Below are 19,163 nucleotides of genomic sequence, written 5' to 3' on the forward strand. Positions count from 1 at the left end.
CCCGCGACGATGACGATATATCGCGTATCCAAGAGAACTCTTCAAAAGTCCGGGATAAAAACTATCCTATGCTCTTCCCCAAGGTCAACTCTATCTCTGTACCGAATTTCATTAAAATCAGTTCAGTGGTTTAGACGTGAAAGCGTAACAGACAGAAAGACAGGCAGACCGACAGACAGAGTTACTTTCGCATTTATAATATTGTAAGTAGGGATTAGTAGGGATACACGCCTCTTCTATTCTCTTTATTATGTAACAATCGATTATAGATATCCTGTTGTACCTTACACCTGACCTCTTAGCCGCTTGCATAACATTCACCAATCCGTTATGGCTAACAGAAAGCGGTCAGATTGGCTAACTATATGAATCATGTAATTATGTGTCTTTCCAATCATAATTTTGGGGTTTTTACGGAACTTAGCAATAATATTGGTATTAGGTTTACGCATGCAACTAACCGGAATATAGAGAGGCGTGATGGATTAAAAGGATTATTAAATAAGGAAATATTAATTAACGAAATTCTACTAATACGTATAAGAAATGCGAAAAGTTTTGAGGAAGTTCTGGTGTTTCCGGATTCGCATTGAGCAATTAAATCCTTGTGGCGCGGGGGGTTTCATTAACATCCAAGTCACATGCGTAAAGACACCCTGACACTGGACAACAATAAAAGCAAAAGTAGGTTTTACATTAGAGTAGGTAACATAATTATAAACTTACTCACAAGGACGATTCAACAACACTAAATTCCTAGTTATTGAAGTCACGGGCAAGGCTAGAGACAAATTTTCTTACAGGCGGAATAGACCAATATTTCGTTATTTTTAAAATTCCTTTGTTGTTCCGATGTTCTCTTTGCTTTTTTTATCTATATACTAGCTGCTGCCCGCGACTTCGTTCGCGTGGTTAGAAGATGAGAGTTATGATTTATGCCTGCCCCGTTTTTTCCACATTTTCCATTGTATCTTCGCTCCTATTAGTCGCAGTGTGATGGTTTATTGCCTAAAGCCTTCCTCGATGAATCGTCTATTCAAGACAAAAATATTTCAATTTGGACCAGTAGTTCCTGAGATTAGCGCGTTCAAACAAACAAACAAACTCTTCAGCTTTATATATTAGTATAGAGTATAGATTTCAATAATTTCAATTGTAACAAGATCAACGCAAGCCTAACCCACAGTACACAAATTATAATTTTTAAAAATTAACTCCCAATACCCATCACCATTAAACTTTAACTCAATCATATTCAAGTCAAACTGAAGTTTGAAACAATAGTTAATCGTACGGTAACGTATGTAGGTCGGCGCGACTCCACCTGTTGCAAACCGTTAGTTACACGCGGATACTGCGATGCGTTAACTAAGATGTTAGAGTTAACTTTACTCTTAGATAATACATAGTTTAAGTGTTTAACTGGTGCTTAATGGCCCAAAACTAATGTATATCTTTGTGTATCGACCACCTAAGTTCACATTGTGGAGAGCAAAAAAAAAAAATAGTCGAATTGAGAACCTCCTCCTTTTTTTGAAGTCGGTTAATAAAAGTATTGAGTATTGAGTAACTTACTTTGATGAAATATTGGGAATGATGTTTTTTTTTCAGTGTTAGTCTTGTAGTTTAATGCGTAATATCGGATATTTAATTTTCCCGTGTAAATTGATCAAATTACAGTTAACGGAACTTATGCGTGACGTCACGATTGTGTATAAATTTTACGAAATTGTTACGTTACAAGCCTCCCAATTTTTATCCAGACATCAGCCATTTTGCATGAACATTTGATGTAATTTCTTGCTTTTGTGTTTTTATTGGGATCGCCTGAATTATTCCTTTAACAGGTTTACATCTTAAAAATCTTTTCTTTGTGCGAAATCAATGATAATGGCAATAAATGTGTACATTTATACGGCAGCGGCACACATGACTGAGTTTCCCTTTCTGCCGTAACTTCTGAATACTTGAAAACCGATTTTTGTGTCCTGAAGATGCCTTCCAATGGGGTATTTGACAAAAAAACATCAGCCTCCCGGCAAGATAAAAATAAACATTTGATTCATATTTTTTATTTGATTAATCAATTAAAAATAAAAACAATGAAACTTATCCAAAAACAGCACCTGCAAATGCTACATAAATATTAATAGACAACCTATCTATAAAAAAAACCTCCTTCACATACTTTTAAACACCTTAACACGATATGCCCAAATCTTACACACAGCCAAAACAATAGTCCAACGTCCATGTAGCAATAGTGACTCGTTCTCGGTTGCGCAACCTGGTTGCTGCTTGTGATACATCCTGGTATGACTCAGGCAGACCCAGTTCGGTTGACGGCTGTCCGGTTTGGTTGACACATGGTTGTATAAGAATTGGCAACCCCTGGTTACATGGTGTGTGATTAATTAGGCATGTCTTAATAAGGTATAGGATAGATATGAAAGTTTCTGATGATATTCGGTGGTAGTATATGCAGTGCCGGCGTTAGGAGGGGGGGGGGGGCGATAAAGTCTGAACCCTCAAAAGTACGTTCTGTGCATATGCATATTTTTTATTGAGATTTTTGCTTCCCTCAAGTGGGCGCCACAATATTTTCGCTCGGGGTGTCAGTAGCCTTTACGCCGGCACTGAGGATATGATAAGACAAGCTGCCCGTGTATTGGTTTATGCATTTATATTGGCATTTAAATTGTCTGGACTTTAAAAGAGACTGTGACCCCTGAGGTTGATACGACATTTCTTCTCAGGGTAGTCAGATAGGAAATGTCGACTCCAGCGTTCTCAAAAAAAGAAGACATGTAAAAGTGATTAATACTACTTACAGAATAAAGGTTTTGGTTGTGGTGATAATAATATAATAACACTAGTGACCCATCCCGGCTTCGCTCGGTTGCAATGTTGATAAAGGTCAGGGCCTCGATTCCAATACTTACAATGGCCGATGTATGAATGGAAATTGGATTAAAATGACACTATTCGTATTCTCCTAAAAACATTAGGTCAATAGGTACGATGAATTTCCAATTATTGTTTTGGCAAAATGCATAAGAGAATAGAAATGGTGTCACATTTAAATTTAGTTAATTTTTTAGCCACGGTATTTATTGAAACTGTGATATTTAATAAGGCATTATTATTTTGATAATATATTAAGATTATAAGAAAGAAACGTCGCAAATGTCGTTTCATAATAACATTTATAAGCATCAACCATTTCCTTGCCGAAATTGTCTCTCAGAGTTCTCAAAAACGTACCCAACTAGGTACTATTTACTACAAATATATTAAACAAAAATAGAAAAAGCAACAAATAAACACCTCATTCGTGCATCTTCGGGCACGCCCGAATAGTTCCGAAGTTTTATATATACTTACGTATAACGGTATACCTACATCTATAGATAAACTTTATTGGTTTAACTGTATATGACAACGGTATTTGCATACCAATATTGTGATTAATATAAAGAATTATTAATAGAAATAGCTATTATTTGGTAAATCTTTATCCAGCTTTGCACCAATCCTTGTAAGGCTGAGTTGATTTAATGAGTAGAGGAGAAGTGTTGAAAACCCGTCGAAAAATCGAGGTCCTTTGTTTCTGGGTCCATCCCTGTAAGCCAGGATCTACAATGAAACCAACGAAAACCACCGAAACACTTAAGTTCGGTGTGTCCCAGGGGAAACAATTAACTGCCTTGGAGCCAAATCGAGGGGCAAAAATTTAGTTAAATAGTCTCAAAAATCCAATTGCCATTCATTCATAGGCCATTGTAAAAAGCGGAATTGGGGCCCAGGTGCCCAGGCGATGGGATGTCACTTGCCGGGACAACGAAATTTTTATGATACCGTCAAAAGGACTTACTTGTCGATATGTATTTGTATGTCAGTCATAATCACTCGGCGGGCTACTTAGCCGCTAAAGCGTAGGCTTTAGCTAAAGTGTAAGCTCTATGTTAAATAGGGTTTCAGGTAATTCTTAGAAACTAAAAGGTCATGCTCACACTCTCATCTTGAACACTGAAGCCGTTAACCGATCACTTTAGTGCATTTTCTTCCGTTCAGAGTAGTCTATAGACATATGTACCTACATGAGCATAGAAACTAAAGTCGTAAAGCATCATAGACTTCCTATTTCATTTCATCTAGCCGTAAGAATAACCCGTATTCTTGGTTATACAGCAGACAGTGTAACCAAAATACCTACACGTCTCAATCTACCTCAAAATCTAGGTTCAAATAAGACCTAGATACCTCCATCGATATTCAAGACATCCCTCGAATTGTGAATTCATCGCCCGTTGCATAACGGATCTGGTCAAATGTTTGTGTATGTCGGCCAATATGCCAATATTGGCCTCTTTCGCGAATTCTTGGCTTGTTTACTTGATGGTTTTAATTAATGTAAATTGCAAAATATGTGGGGTAAAGGTGTTTGGTCTGTTAGTTATTTTAAAGGAACGGTTTCACTAACCGCTATGTATTTATTATAATAATAGTAGCAGTTATGTACTTCAAATTTTGCCCTAGCCGTTCAAGTGTTGGTCAACTAACTATCTTTTATTTTATCAAGCTTTTTCCGAACTTCCTTCTTGTTGTCTTCTCGTCTGAATCTCGTATTTTAACAATTCACCTCCGAGAACCCAGCTAATTTTGTCGCTAACAAGTCCGGAAGTAGAAAACTTACTATAGTCTGTGGGTGTGCAACGGACTTCCGAAGTAGTAAACAGAAACGTGAGAGGTTTTCCAAGCATTACACATACACAAAAAACTCCCAGACTTGTAAAAAGAATTTCTGGATCAGGCTATGCCTTGTCAATGCAGTGCTTTTTAGTTTCGAGACCTTATACCACGTCTATCAATGCAGTACAGAATTTGGGGTATACCATCTCTCAAGCATAACTTTTGCCAATGTGGAAGCAAGACGCAACTACTCCCAGTATAGTTCACTATCTCTCTACTATCAACTACAATTTAAAACAGGAGAAAACGCATCTTTTCGCCGCAATATCAAACCACTTTATCGCCAATATCCTCATCTATTTTAACACGCAACTTGGAAGTCTAAACCGCACTACAACCTAGATTTTACCACATGACATTACTAACCAAGTTAACTGTTATAAATTTATTATTCAACTACCGTCTGTCCCACTGAATTGGAATAATTAGGTAACTACCCATTGTTTTGTTCTGGTGTTATAATAAGACATGGGTTTGGCATACTAAAATATTTTACACCTCGACAGACAACTGTTTTTGTGAAAAGATTTAGGTACCGTTGTCTTTCCATGTGCATATTTTATAAACAAGATTATTCTTCACGTAATGTTCTATGAAAAAGAATGACATTTTCTAACCGTGCAACTTAAGTCTTGCTTGCTTGTAATAAAATTAGAGAAACTCTCGTGAGGATAATTTATATTATTGGGATTGCCCGACTGGTTTTTAAAACATCTGGAATGGGTGATGTATAGGTAATTTCAGTGTAAGACTGAAAAAGACATGGACGTAACATGTAAGATTGTATGAGAAAGAATCTCCTATTATATTAGGCAATGAGAATGTTGAAAAAGGTTGTAAAGTGAGACACAATGTAAATTGCAAGAAATAAATGGCGTAATACAAGCAATCTATTAGGGATAGGACATTAAAGGCAAACATTTCGACTGTCACTTATCTAGCTGTCGATAATACCGCTAAGTTTTATTCGTATTTTGAAGTTCTGACCAAAATAACATATCTATTTTTGTTTCAGGTAATACAAGGGAACATAAAACGATTGTGATGTGATAAAAATATGTGAGAATACGTGTGTCCTGCGTATAGTTTCCAGCGAAAGCAAGATGGCCGTCACAAGATGGCGGCCGAGGACTCGCGCATGCGCGCTGGTGATAGTGTTGTGTTTACAGGTGTCTTATGGTGAGTATTTTTTGGCTAAAATATATCATATTGGAAGAACCATGCTCAGCATGCTCCAAAAAATACGGTTTTGTACTAAAACCCTTGGAAATGTGATTTTAGATACCGTGGTAGCCATGTTCAGCCCAAGGCTCAGGCCAAAATCTACAATCTGTTAGTTTGTTTTGCTCATCCATAACCAACCTGGCCAAAACGACATGGATAAACATGGCTTAGTAACTGTTTGACACCTTCTTTCCGCTCAACCCAAATCGGGAGTAGTCATTTGATGATTTCCCATCTGGAAAATAAGGTTACTCTCTCTTAGCGATAAGACCGCCCATGCTGGCACCTTGTAACTATTTTTCTTAGTTAAACCCTGTAATGATTATGTTGTGTGCAATAAATAATATTCTATTCTATTCAAAGATATTATACAAATAAAAAGAGGATTCTATTCCTCCTTGTAAAACACTGGTTCTTAGCTGAATCCGGTTAGAATGGAAGCCGACCCCAACATAGTTGGGCAAAGATTAGGATAGTTTAGTTTATTTATTTAATTATCACACTAATCTACCATTACAGGTAACTTAACCTAATGCGGTAGCTAGGACTAAACAAAGGTCTAAGTATTTATGTGAACTAGGGGGATTGCATTATTATGCACATAGTTGCAGGTCTAAATTCCAGAAACTGTTTAAATGATGATCTATCCCAACTCTACGAAAAAATCTCACTGCCAAATCTTAAACTTATCACGTTATAAATCCAAACGCTGATTTGACCTTGTTGCCAAGGTCTTGGGGTCATTCACCGTTGGATACCGATGACTGCCCATACCAACAAAAACTGTAGCTATAAATTCTTAAATCTTTCGTTAAATGTATAAGAAACGTTATTAATCCATAAATTATTGGGATGTTGGCAGAAAGATGCTAATGATATTATATAACCTTAATTTTGATGGGTAACAAGATATATTCAGTGGGGAGTTGTTCATTAGTTTGTTGCACCGTTTCGTCTCTTACAGCAAAAGCACTTAGGAAGCGGTAAAGGGTGGGCGAAACTGGGTTCTGTCCAATGTAATCTGACCTTCAAAATGTGCTGCTTTGTAGCCTGATTTTAGATTTTTTCTTTACATACTTAATTAAATTTGTTAAGGGTATTGTTACTCTCAAAGTATTTTCGTTCGCCTAAAACTATGCAATTGTTTCCATCAAAATTGGACGTTATACCCCGTTTTCTTGCTTCTGCTAAGTTTAATCATGCGCCCAGGCAAGCTACTTGGGCGCAGCCTATGACCGATCTTACTCAAAAATAGGCAGTAATGTCTTTTCTTTGTATATCCTAGAGGCTGGTGATTACAATTATTTCTGTAGTCCTGCATCAACTAGTTCAAGTATTTCTTCTCTCAACTGAGTGCTTTTTTCATCTTGTTACCTTTTAACATTTCCACAACTTTCAATTAAAACCAGCAGACCAATAATTTGTCAGATTCAATCTAATATCAAATTCATTAGTAACGGTTAAGGCAAGTCATTGACCTCCCAAAATAGGGTTACTCGTTGACTAGTTCACCTGTTCAAGTTTTACTTGATGTCATGTTTAATGACGCGCATCGGTATTACGTACTGAGCCAAAGCCAAGCAATGGATCAAAATTGTTTATTTATTGCTGTCAAAATTCTTTGATATCACACACAAAAAATTATACCTACTAATAATTAGCTGTTGCCAGTGGGCCCGCACGCTACAAAATGATAATGATCCCACGGCAACATAGAATCGGGATTAAAACTATCCTATGTATTAATACAGCTTATAAATTACTAGCTGTTGCCCGCAACTTCGTCCCCGTGGGTAGAAGATATAAGTTATGATTTTTTTCGCATTTTCCATTGTATCTTCACTCCTATTAGTTGCAGCGTGATGGTTTATAGCCTAAAGCCTTCCTCGATGAATGGTCTATTCAACACAAAAATATTTTTTCAATTTGGACCAGTAGTTCCTGAGATTAGCGCTTTCAAACAAACAAACAAACTCTTCAGCTTTATATATTAGTAAAGATTTGTGTACCGAATTTCCTCCAAAACCGTACAGTGCCGCTTGAAAGAGTAAAAAACTAAATCCATGCTTACAATCTTTCACGTTTATGATAGTGTTAGGATACTTCGGGCTTAGACATTCATTCTATTATTCAAGTAGGAACTATGGAGAAGCTCCATATTCACACAGGAACTTGGAATCTTACACCTAGAGTCAGCATTGCAAAGTCATAAAAGTGCCTGAAACATGGGATTACTAAAAATAGATCCTTTTGATTTTATTTTATTCACATTATCGTAACGCAGACCTTTTTTTCGGATGGAAAACCATCAAATGCTTCCTTCTGCTTTGAGTTGAGCGGAAGGGATTGTCAAATTCCTACTGACTGAAACCCAGCCATGTTCCTTCCTTTGCCCCTCGTGAACCGGAGTCACGGTAACCCTTTCAGACAATCCCGCTGATGCGGCAGGCATTAATCCTAATGACGTCCTAACGTCTTTACTCTGATCTCATCACATCACAATGATGATGCAAAATCTCAACTATCAAACTAAAAACAGTATAATATTATTAATAAATGCATCTTCATACAATTCGGTATTTTACACTTTCTCTGGCACTTTCGTTTTTTTATGTCCAATGCGCGGTGCTAATGAGTTGCCGAGATTTATTAGTGGATAAGAAACAATGTACTAATAATGTTTCTTGTTTGTTAGTTTGTTTACTTACGATATTTCTGTAGTCGTTTTCTTTATCGGAAATCGGTCTAATTAAATTTTTGGATTATACCCAAATTTTGCCATTCATCTATTCAATTTTGTCAGTGCAAATCTTTATCTGCGATGGATAAATGTTTTTTTCTGCCTTTTACTAATTAAATGATGCCACGGTTAAATCACGTGTATTTATTGCCCGACTAGTTTTGGACCCAAGCGGAGTTATTAAGCTGAGATAGCAGTTAGCTGGCGAGTCCTTTTTACTACTTCGGAATATGTAATTTCTTTGCGAGTCCAATATTTTTTCTCTGGAGCACCCCAAGCTTAAAGATCTAAAGTCTTATTATTTGTAGAGCGGAATGTTGCTTGCTTAAATAGTTGGTGGTTGCTAGGGCCTTTAAGAAACTGTTATAATATAGATGAACCATTAATTTAATCACATGATGGAATCGGTCGTGTAACACAACCCTTTGCATTGTCAAACCTAATAATATATGCGAAAGTGTGTGACAGCATAATATCATGTTTGTTATCTCTTCACGCCCAAACGGCTGAACCGATTTTAATCAGATTTATATATATATATATATATATATATATATATATATATCCTATATATCCTGGGACAACTCACACACGGTTATCTGATCCCAAGCTAAGCAGAGCTTGTGTTATGGTAACCAGACAACTGATAAACTTACTTATATATTTTTAAATACATACATAATATACATAGATTACACCCAGACACAGAACAAATGATCATGCTCATCACACAAACATTTGTCCTGGGCGGGAATCGAACCCACGACCTCCGGTATAGCAGTCAGGGTCGCTAACCACTAGACCAACAGGCCCGTCGAGGGCCATTTATCAAGGACTTAGCTGATATCTCGAATTTACACATAGGCTGCTTTAATCCGACTCAGTGGTAGGGTAGGGCAAGTTTTTGCAGCCATCCGACATCCAGGCGAAACCGCGATCAACATCTAGTTGAGAATATAAGAGGATATTAACGTGAACAAAACCGCGTGTATGACTAGTGAATGAAAGAAATTGGTCAATATCTTGAAGATCGCGTGCTGCCATTCCGTATCGTATTAACTTACTTTTCTATTTCGTTCGGTACTAATAGTGACCGAGATTACCTTACGGAGATCGGCATGTTATGCGGAGGAATGAGAATGATGTGGGGAAGGTGTTGAGCATGGATATGGATAGATATAGGGGAAGAGGACGAGGAGAAACGAGGGCCACCACTAACTCCTTATAAGAGTCAGAATACACCCATCCCTTGAGAAGGAGTCAAAAGGACTAGACCCAACCAGCGAGAGATCCCGTGACTCTGGCTTAAGCAGCAGAAGGCGCCCGGAGTGTTTTTAGTCGGTGGAAGTTCGACATATACCCACACCGCGCCCTCGTCGTGACTTTAAGACACAAAAAAACAAAGGCTATATTTCATGTGTTTAAATATTTTAAAGAGGTGTCAATTGGTTTCATAAATATTTCATCAACTTTGGCTCAGTCAGTAGCTTTCTATTTAAAGCCAGCTGTTGTATGTTTTTTTTTTTGGGATATCATGTAGTACACCTACCAACTTTAAAGAAACATAGGTACTTGACTTAGTAAATACTCCTTTTTCATAAAAAAACGTTACTACAAAACCAAGTTATGTTGGTATTTCGTGCGACTATGTCTTGTTATTGTGTGAAACTGTCTCATTAGACAAAGCTGACTTCAGTACATAGTACAAAACAAATAAATTGGTCACGAAATTTAGAACATGATGTGTATTAATGAATATTTTGCATTCTCTTTACATATTTCACAAATATCTGCTGCTTTATCATGAATAGTTGATTGCATGAATTTTTGTCTGATCTTTTTTTATCTGAATGTAAGAAATTTGAAAAGATTTTGTATTCAAGAAATGTATTTAAAAAAATATCATTTAGGATAAACATCGGTTGTTTGTTATGGTAATCAACTTGCCACCCAACGATGGTTTGCTTAACTTACAAATATACATCTTTTTAATATTTATTGGAACGAAAAAACACATTTCACATATGCACGTTAACAGCCGCATTAGTTTGGAAAACTGTGCCGCGAACTATGTCGTCCACTTCCAGAAAGAGGAATCAGTTTTCCAACCATTACATAACTTGTACGCAACCTTCAGTTTCGCAAGTCCAATTTAGACTTGACTGGTTTTTTTTTTTATAACATGCTTCCTCTTTCCTAAGATATCGCTGTACCCGACAGGGTCCATAATGGTTCTGTATCATTATACTTTTAAGACCTTCATGTACATAATTGAACGCAATAAATTATTGAGTACTAGCTCATGGTAGGTCGGTTATATCGCGTTTCCAAGAGAACTCTTCAAAAGTCCGGGATAAAAACTATCCTATGTTCTTACTCAAGGTCAACTCTATCTCTGTACCAAATTTCATTAAAATCAGTTCAGTGGTTTAGACGTGCAAGCGTAACAAACAGACAGACAGAGTTACTTTCGCATTTATAATATTAGTAAGGATTGAGTATCCTCATTAACTGTTATCATAATTGGAGTATTAGTAAAACAAAGCAAAAGATTTATTTATAACTGTACACTTACCGTACGCGCATTGAAGCGGTCTATAACTGAAGCTTGCTATTGACTGGTTATCTGTTACGTTTCACGGTACTCTTCGTCCATGGGGTGGACAGGACTGGTCTGTTATTAAGTACTAGCTGTTGCACGTGGGCCCGCCAGCTAAACATCGAAAATTATCCCACGGGAGCACAAAATCGGGATAATAGCTATCCTATGTATTAATCCTGGTTATAAACTATCTGTGTATAAATTTTCGTCTTAATCCGTTCAGTGGTTTGGCGTGAAAGAGTATTTTCGCGTTTATAATCAAAATCAAAACCAAAATCCATTTATTCAAAACTAGCTGTTGCCCGCGACTTCGTCCGCGTGGTTAGAAGATGTAAGTTATGATTTATACCTGATCAGTTTTTTCCACAAACAAACCAACTCTTCAGCTTTATATATTAGTATAGATAGAGTATAGATATATTAGTAATTTAGTATAGATTAAAAGACAGTAACTTTTCAAACATTGCAGTAATAACTCTGTGCATGGGTCCAATATATCATTCTTATGGACAAGTACTGTCAAGAAACTCCAACGGGTACTCTACATTCACAATAACTATAAGCTACGTTATCTTATAAGGACAGAACACAAACTGACAGCGATCTAGTCAAGGAACTTCTTAATGAACTTCTGGAGGGACGAAAAGATTCAATATTAAGATATATATTTATTCATTTGGATTTCCAACAAGAATAACATAATACAAGCATACTTACATGTGTAGCATATTAAACAATATTCTATGCTTTCTTATTTATAGGAAATCACATCATGCGAAAGACATAATCGAACACAATTAGATATTCAATTAGAATTGAAATAAACTTATGTTAGAGTTTACAAAAATAATTAATTAAATAAAAAAATCATAATCAATATAGACATGCGGACATAAATTAGCGCGTTGAGCCAAGTTCAACTAACAGATGGCGAGCAGCACCGCGTGAAATATTACATGAAACATTTAAATCCACTTTTGACCCCCTCATAGCTCAAGAACTATTGACACACAAATTCGTATATTAGAACTTTCCAAATCAGACTTCAGGCTATAATATGTTGGCCTAAATTATAAGAAGTAATTATATTTTACTAGCTTTTCGCCCGCACCTTCGCCCGCGTCGATGTCGGTTATATCGCGTTTTCAAGAGAACTCTCCAAAAGTCCGGGATAAAAACTATCCTATGTTCTTTCTCAAGGTCAACTCTATGTCTGTACCAAATTTCATTAAAATCGGTTCAGTGGTTTGGACGTGAAAGCGTAACAGACAGACAGACAGAGTTACTTTCAAATATTTATAATATTAGTAGGGATGATATTATAAATTAATTTCAGTATTGACCATTGAACTTGTCACCCATTCAAATCTCACTTTTGTTGTCAGTAAAATCAAAAACTAAGGCTTCATAATATTGAACTTGGCGCTCATTTCACATTTATGTTTTTGATGAGATAGGTATTTATAAAAAGAAACTTAAGAAAAAGGCAATGGCTACATAACTATAACAAAACACAATAACACTTTTAAATTCCGGCTTTTGATGGCAATAGGGATGATGAAATTTTTTTTGCAGTTTCCGTTTGTAGTTTTTTGTATAATAATGGATACGTATTTTTTTAGTTGGTCCCGCAAACATAAATTGACCAAATTACAGTGAATGAAACTTCCGCGTGACGTCACGATTGAGTATAAATTTTACTCTATCGTTACGTCACAAGCCCCCTCTCCTAAACTTTACAGCAGTTAATCTTTGTCAATTCTAGTTCTGAAAAAGGAAAAAATACGTGTCTCATACTTTTCAATTATCTAACTGAGGGACTAATGAGATTTTTTCTTTTTATACCCAGTCATCATCGGTATTGTCAGGTTGCTGATGTAATAAGACGTAACTTAGGCTTTTATTTTACAAAAACAAAGACATCTTTGTTAAATTCCACGCGGGTAAACTATACGTTAAATATACGCCTATATTTGTCTAAAAGACACATCGACAGTACGATACCATCTCTACATTTTCTCTAACAACTTCCGATCGTCGAAGCGTGGTGCCCAACACCGTGACGGTCTAACGACGCTGAACTGCAATACTTTGTAATATGTTCAAGCTGTGATGTCTGGGAGGTAAGCAGATTATGAAGATTGATTGTGTGGGTAGCTGTGACGTCATCATCTTAATTTATCAGTATTTGGTTTTATAAAAACGTCCCCGTGTTCAACATCTTCATCGTAGCCTTTTCTCAATATTATGTTGGCAAACACTGGTACTTAGCTAAATACAAGTGATTTCAAGGAGCGACTGCCATTCTGACCTCCTTAACCCAGTTACCTGGGCAACACGATACCCCTTAGTTAGACTGGTTATCAGGCTTTCTAGCTTCTGACTACTTGTAACGACTGTCAAAGACGATGATCATGATAAGAGGCGGGACCAACAATTTAACGTGCATTCCGAAACACGGAGGAATTCTTTATGACAAAATGGTCACCGATCTACGGACCAGTCGTATCAAGCATAGCTTAACCGGTAGATCGATCAACTACAGATACAAAAATAAAAGCACTGCTACCAACACAATCGTAATGTGACACGATGTCACGTCGTGACGTAACAATGGCGACGGACAATAAGACAGGCGGGCTCACGACACTTTCACTATTCACAAATTGTTTGGATTTCGTTGACTCAAGTCTTTGGTTTTATACAAGAGACCAAGGCTTTGAAATTAAAATTAATACAATAATAAGCCCATAAATATCCAACTACTGGGCACAGGCATATTCCCTATATGGGAAGAGGCCTGTGCCCAGTCCCTTCTCACATAGGGAATAATCGCCACACTTGCTCATTGCATGTTGACGATACCGGATTTCAATATTTGTTATCCAGGTTTTCCATCACCGTTTGTCAATGCTGTTACAATAAAGAAAGCTAACTGTAAGGCACAAGGGTATTGAAGCCTGCACCTCGTGAATTCAAATCAATAAATAAGTGTCTAATAAATCAAAGCAATATTTCAATGTATCCATTAATATTAAAAAAAACCTTACGGTCTTTTAGCAGTATTAAGCAGGTTCTTATTGGACCACGAGTTTTTAGAGTGAGCCCTTAGCAGTTGTGGGGGCGAGATAGATTAATAATATTTATATTAAACAATTGTATATTATAATCAATAAGTTAATACCAAATTAACTAAATTTCCAGATATGTTACGTACAACATAATAAAAATTAAACAATTTTATCTGAAAACATGACAACAATTGTTAAAACGTTATTCAATGTAACACAGTTAAATAATCGTCTTCGTTTGTCCGGTACAGTTGTAACTGTAAGCGTTTTCAGGTAATTACGTCATTTCAGACTGAATTCCGGCACGCGAGAGGTTGCGATTGATTTTGTTATTTAACACTCGTTCAGAATATACCATTACTCATTCTAATGATTTTTTAATGTAAATATGGAAGAAATTTTGCTCGTCTGTTATGTTAGACACCAAAACGTTGATTTTCTGATCTACAAATAAAAGTTTTATTTTTATGAAAGTTAATTTGAGACAATCGACCACCCTTCAGTAAAAGTGTTAATAACCAAGTAATATTCATAATAAACCACAAGAAACTAATTCTAGTTTTCTCTTTTTTTCAGGTTACGAGCAAATGTACACGATATCACAACTATCGCCAAAATCAGCCAGCATTGATGAATACCCACAGGGAGAGGTGCTACAGACTAATCACCCAGACTTAGGCTTAAGGATAGAATCTAGTATCGATCACGAAGAAGAAGCAGTTATACCCCACGAGGAAGTAGAAGAACACGTCATTATAGCCAGATCAGCTGACCCAACAGTCAGAGAATCCAGATCTATAAACATAGATGAGATACCACCGTCAAACAATGAAATAGACAATCATTTAGAGCTTCATAATAAGAGGAAATATTACGATATCCATCCGACGAAAACGATGGAGTATTTAAGAAGTGATGACGAGGTAATCCTGTCGTCTGAAGGGTTCGGTGACAGGCTCGAGTTTAAGTTTCCGGGGGAAGGGAAGAGGGTCCCAAAAGCGCGCGCACTGGCGCCTATGGGGCCCAGAATACGGCCTACTGCAGTGCAACCGATATTTGCGACAGCTACCCCTAGAGAAGGACGGCAAAACACTGAAATTCAGAACATTATAACTGGTCTTGTAAAGCTATTGAACGGCAAGGTCAATGTTCAGGCGAATTCTCAGCTTTTAAGACCAGGCAGGCCTATGGCGTCTAGGATTAATAATAGGGGGCCGCCGAAACTATCTGAGGGACCTCCGATACCAGATTTTGACGTGCCCATCACTCCACCCCCTCATCACTACCATCCTACGAAGACTCCACCACCATATCCATTCGATAGGCCACCAGTCTATGTCAATCTACCAGAACAGATGGTACCTCCTCTAAACAGGCCTGGATTCCACAGGCCAATACCTCCTTGGCAGAGACCGAGACCTAGGCCACCTAATAGGAGACCAAATCCTAGTCTTCCTATGTATAAACCTAACCTACCACCCATTCCGAATATGCCAGACCTTCCTGATGAGAATGAGAAGTTGGAAGAAGATGTAGCCAATGAGAATGAAACGACGCATTCAGAAAATAACATACACAATGAAGAATCAGAATTTCCTCTCACAATACCTGAACTAAACACTACCGAAACAGATGTTAAAGAAGATGAACAGAAAGATGAAACTACAACTATTGCTGATACAACGACAACATCAACAACCACAACAACAACTACAACGACAACAACACAAGCAACAACAACAGAGAAACAGACCACAACGGAAAAACCAACCACAACCGAAAAAACCACCACCACAACACAAAAACCGAGCACGACAACAGAAAAAACGACTACAAGCGAAAAACCGACAACGACGACCGAGAAAAAGATTGAAAAGCCAAAAACCGATAAGAAGAAAGATACAATACTAATAGAGAAAGATAAAAATAAAGATAAATTCAAAATTGATGACAAGTTTAAATTGAATATTACTAAGGATGATTTGCTAGAGCAGGCTATACAGATTATAGAGCCTTCTTTGATTGATGTGAAACCTAGTTCTGTAGCTGACGCAGTGCCTACACCTACAAATGGTTTGATCAGTCATGCACCGTCATCTACTGTGTCAACTACTACTTCATCTGTAGAAGTTATTGAAACATCGTCTATTAATTCTCAGCCAATTGCAAGTAAGTAATATTTATATTGTTATCAATATAATACAATTCGCCCAATGTAAGAAATGCAATTACTCTCGTCGTCAAACTTGGTAATTGGTGTTGACGATTTAAGATTCATTTATTTTGGGAATGCCTGTTTCCTTCACAGGTTTTCAGTGCCATTTATACATATAATTGTTACTTTTAAATAAAGCTTCACAGTTTATTAAAGTTTTCACTTTTATCTCTTTCGTACAATTTTCATAGATGGGCTCGCAAAGTCCAGTTAAATAAAATTGGTAATTTTGATGTCCATGTTTATTATTCTTAGTTCTTACACAATAATTTCTGTCTATTTAAAGTTTAATTCTTAACTTCCGACTCAAAGAGACGGGTATTATAATATAAGTTTTCCGAACGGATATAGTGAAATGTGTTTGAGTATTCTTAAACAGGTTTGATAAAAATCAATCGAATCATTCAAAGGATTTGGGCGATGATTTTACGATCGTCAGATCATAATTGGCAGTCATTTGATTTATTATTGCTATGTTTTTGTTTTCTGAAACTTATACTCATCGTATCTTGTCTCTACAGCTTCCCAAGGCATACCCTACCAGCCTTACCGGCCTCGTCCCGGCATAGTCCTGGACGACACGGACTTCAAGCCTCACGGCACCAGGTACAGGCCCCAGGCAGAGGTGTCCGTCATCACCGCGCCCGAGTCCAGGCCCGGGTATGGCGAAATCTTCGATGTCACCGTGTCAGCTATACAGGGGTTGGGAGAAAAGGGGGGTGGGGCTTCCGGTAAGAATTTTTGTTTGGTAGAGTGCCTTTTTATAGTGTTCCGTGTTTCGGAAGGCACGTTAAATTATGGGTCCCGGCTGTTATTCATACACCTTTGACAGTCTTTATAGGTAGTCAGAAACTTGAAAGTCTTAAAACCAGTCTAACTAAGGAGTATCGTGTTGCCTAGGTAACTTTGTTGAGGGGGTCAGATGGTTAGGTTAGGTTAGGTTAAAAACACTGGTTCTTAGCTGAATCCGGTTAGACTGGAAGCCGACTCCAATATAGTTGGGAAAAGTCCAGGCCAATGATGAGTAAAACATAAGACTCCAGTCACTCCACGCAATCATGCACTCATCTCGCAGTACGCCAAGCATTAATGTTTAAAGAAAAGATCATCTTCCACTCATCCTGAAGTGATTGATGTGATCTGGTTGCATTTGGACCCTGTAATTTAAATAAATCTAAGAAACTTTAAGGTCTAAAAAACTCTCTGAAGCCAGGTTGTAGTATGCCAATCGTTTGTAGAATTCAATTCCTAACTCAGGCAGTCATATAAGTTGGTAGAAAAACTCAATAACCTAATTATCTCTGTTTTTTTTTCTCCTTCCAGTCCACATAGAAAACGTGAACTTATCAGGTCACGAGCACGATGACATCATAGTCTCTCCCTCAGGGGAACAGGGGTTTGTCTCCATCGACGGCAAGAGAACATACCTCAACCTCTTCGATAGCTCCACACCAGGACCCAGTATAAGGCCTACACAGGTCCAGAACCTACCTCAATCTGGTAAGACCTAGTATTGGTATTTGAACTACAGTGCCTTATATTTTGCCGAAACTCAAGGCAGAATAAGACATTGTACTATCAAGCAACGCCATCTAGTGTCAAACTAAGCAAAGCTTGTATTATGACTGATATATCGAATGTCGTGGATTCGCTTCCCACTCTGATCAAATGTTTATGTGATGATCATGATCATTTGTTCTGTGTCTGGGTGTAATTTATCTATAGTATGTAAGTACATAATAATATCTTAATCAGTTGTCAAGTACTCATAATCCAAGCTTCGCTTAGTTTGAGACTAGATGGCGTTGTGTGATAGTTGTGTAATATAATTTAATTTCCTTCACCTATCACCATCATCATTTCTTTCAGTACCACCGCTAGCACCACCGCCGCTGGACCCCACAATAGGCACCGGCGTCGCGGTCCCGGCGGACGACATCCCACTCCCACCAGTACGGCGACCCACTCGACCCAACCCCACGCACCACTCCCACCAGCCACATTCACCGCTGCACCGCCCTCAGCAAGGGTTCCGAAGACCACAGCCTACTGTGAGGTGAGTTTCATTCATCTTCTCCACTGATAAGTGGAGAAATGAAAATTGTTTTATACACTCACTTTCTTGTTTGTTTGTTTGTCGTTCCGTTTGGATTATTGCAACACAATTTTGAGGCACTTCCCGATAAGCTAGCAGGCTGAAATTTTCAGGATAGCTTCGAAGCCGATCACAGTGCAATTTACAACTATTGAAATTGCTGGACTGATTTTAAATGACATTAAAGAACGTGAGTTTTTAGACTTTTTTTAATTTTTCATTTCAGGATTGACACTTGCATAGTAGGTGATGATTCCACTTGTGATGTTGCTCAAAATGAAAAATGCAGGACTGAGGCCGGTAAGTAACTTCAAATTTTATATAAATTAAGGTATTTACAGTCCGCTTTTTTTTAGGATTAATAAATTTTATTTCTGATCTTGACAATATGTGGATTAATGTTTAAATTTGAATATAACTTTTCCAATCCTATGGTATTCATGTTTTTCTTGGTAGTTCTTCTC

The 19,163-nt window shown here is 37.4% G+C and overlaps 1 protein-coding gene across 1 annotated transcript in view; it reads left to right on the forward strand.

Moving 5' to 3' along the window:
* LOC113499973 overlaps nucleotides 1-19,163 on the forward strand; it is a 38,642-nt gene that overhangs the window by 7,440 nt on the left and 12,039 nt on the right. The window contains exons 2-7 of the mRNA XM_026880603.1: nucleotides 5,768-5,931; nucleotides 14,966-16,558; nucleotides 17,126-17,335; nucleotides 17,928-18,104; nucleotides 18,474-18,660; nucleotides 18,926-18,999. Of these exons, the coding sequence (XP_026736404.1) occupies nucleotides 5,856-5,931; nucleotides 14,966-16,558; nucleotides 17,126-17,335; nucleotides 17,928-18,104; nucleotides 18,474-18,660; nucleotides 18,926-18,999 (2,317 nt within the window). The 5' untranslated portion in view covers nucleotides 5,768-5,855. The remainder of the gene's footprint in view (nucleotides 1-5,767; nucleotides 5,932-14,965; nucleotides 16,559-17,125; nucleotides 17,336-17,927; nucleotides 18,105-18,473; nucleotides 18,661-18,925; nucleotides 19,000-19,163) is intronic.

This window comes from Trichoplusia ni, chromosome 13 (assembly GCF_003590095.1).
Source record: "Trichoplusia ni isolate ovarian cell line Hi5 chromosome 13, tn1, whole genome shotgun sequence".
In the NCBI taxonomy this organism is placed as follows: domain Eukaryota; kingdom Metazoa; phylum Arthropoda; class Insecta; order Lepidoptera; family Noctuidae; genus Trichoplusia; species Trichoplusia ni.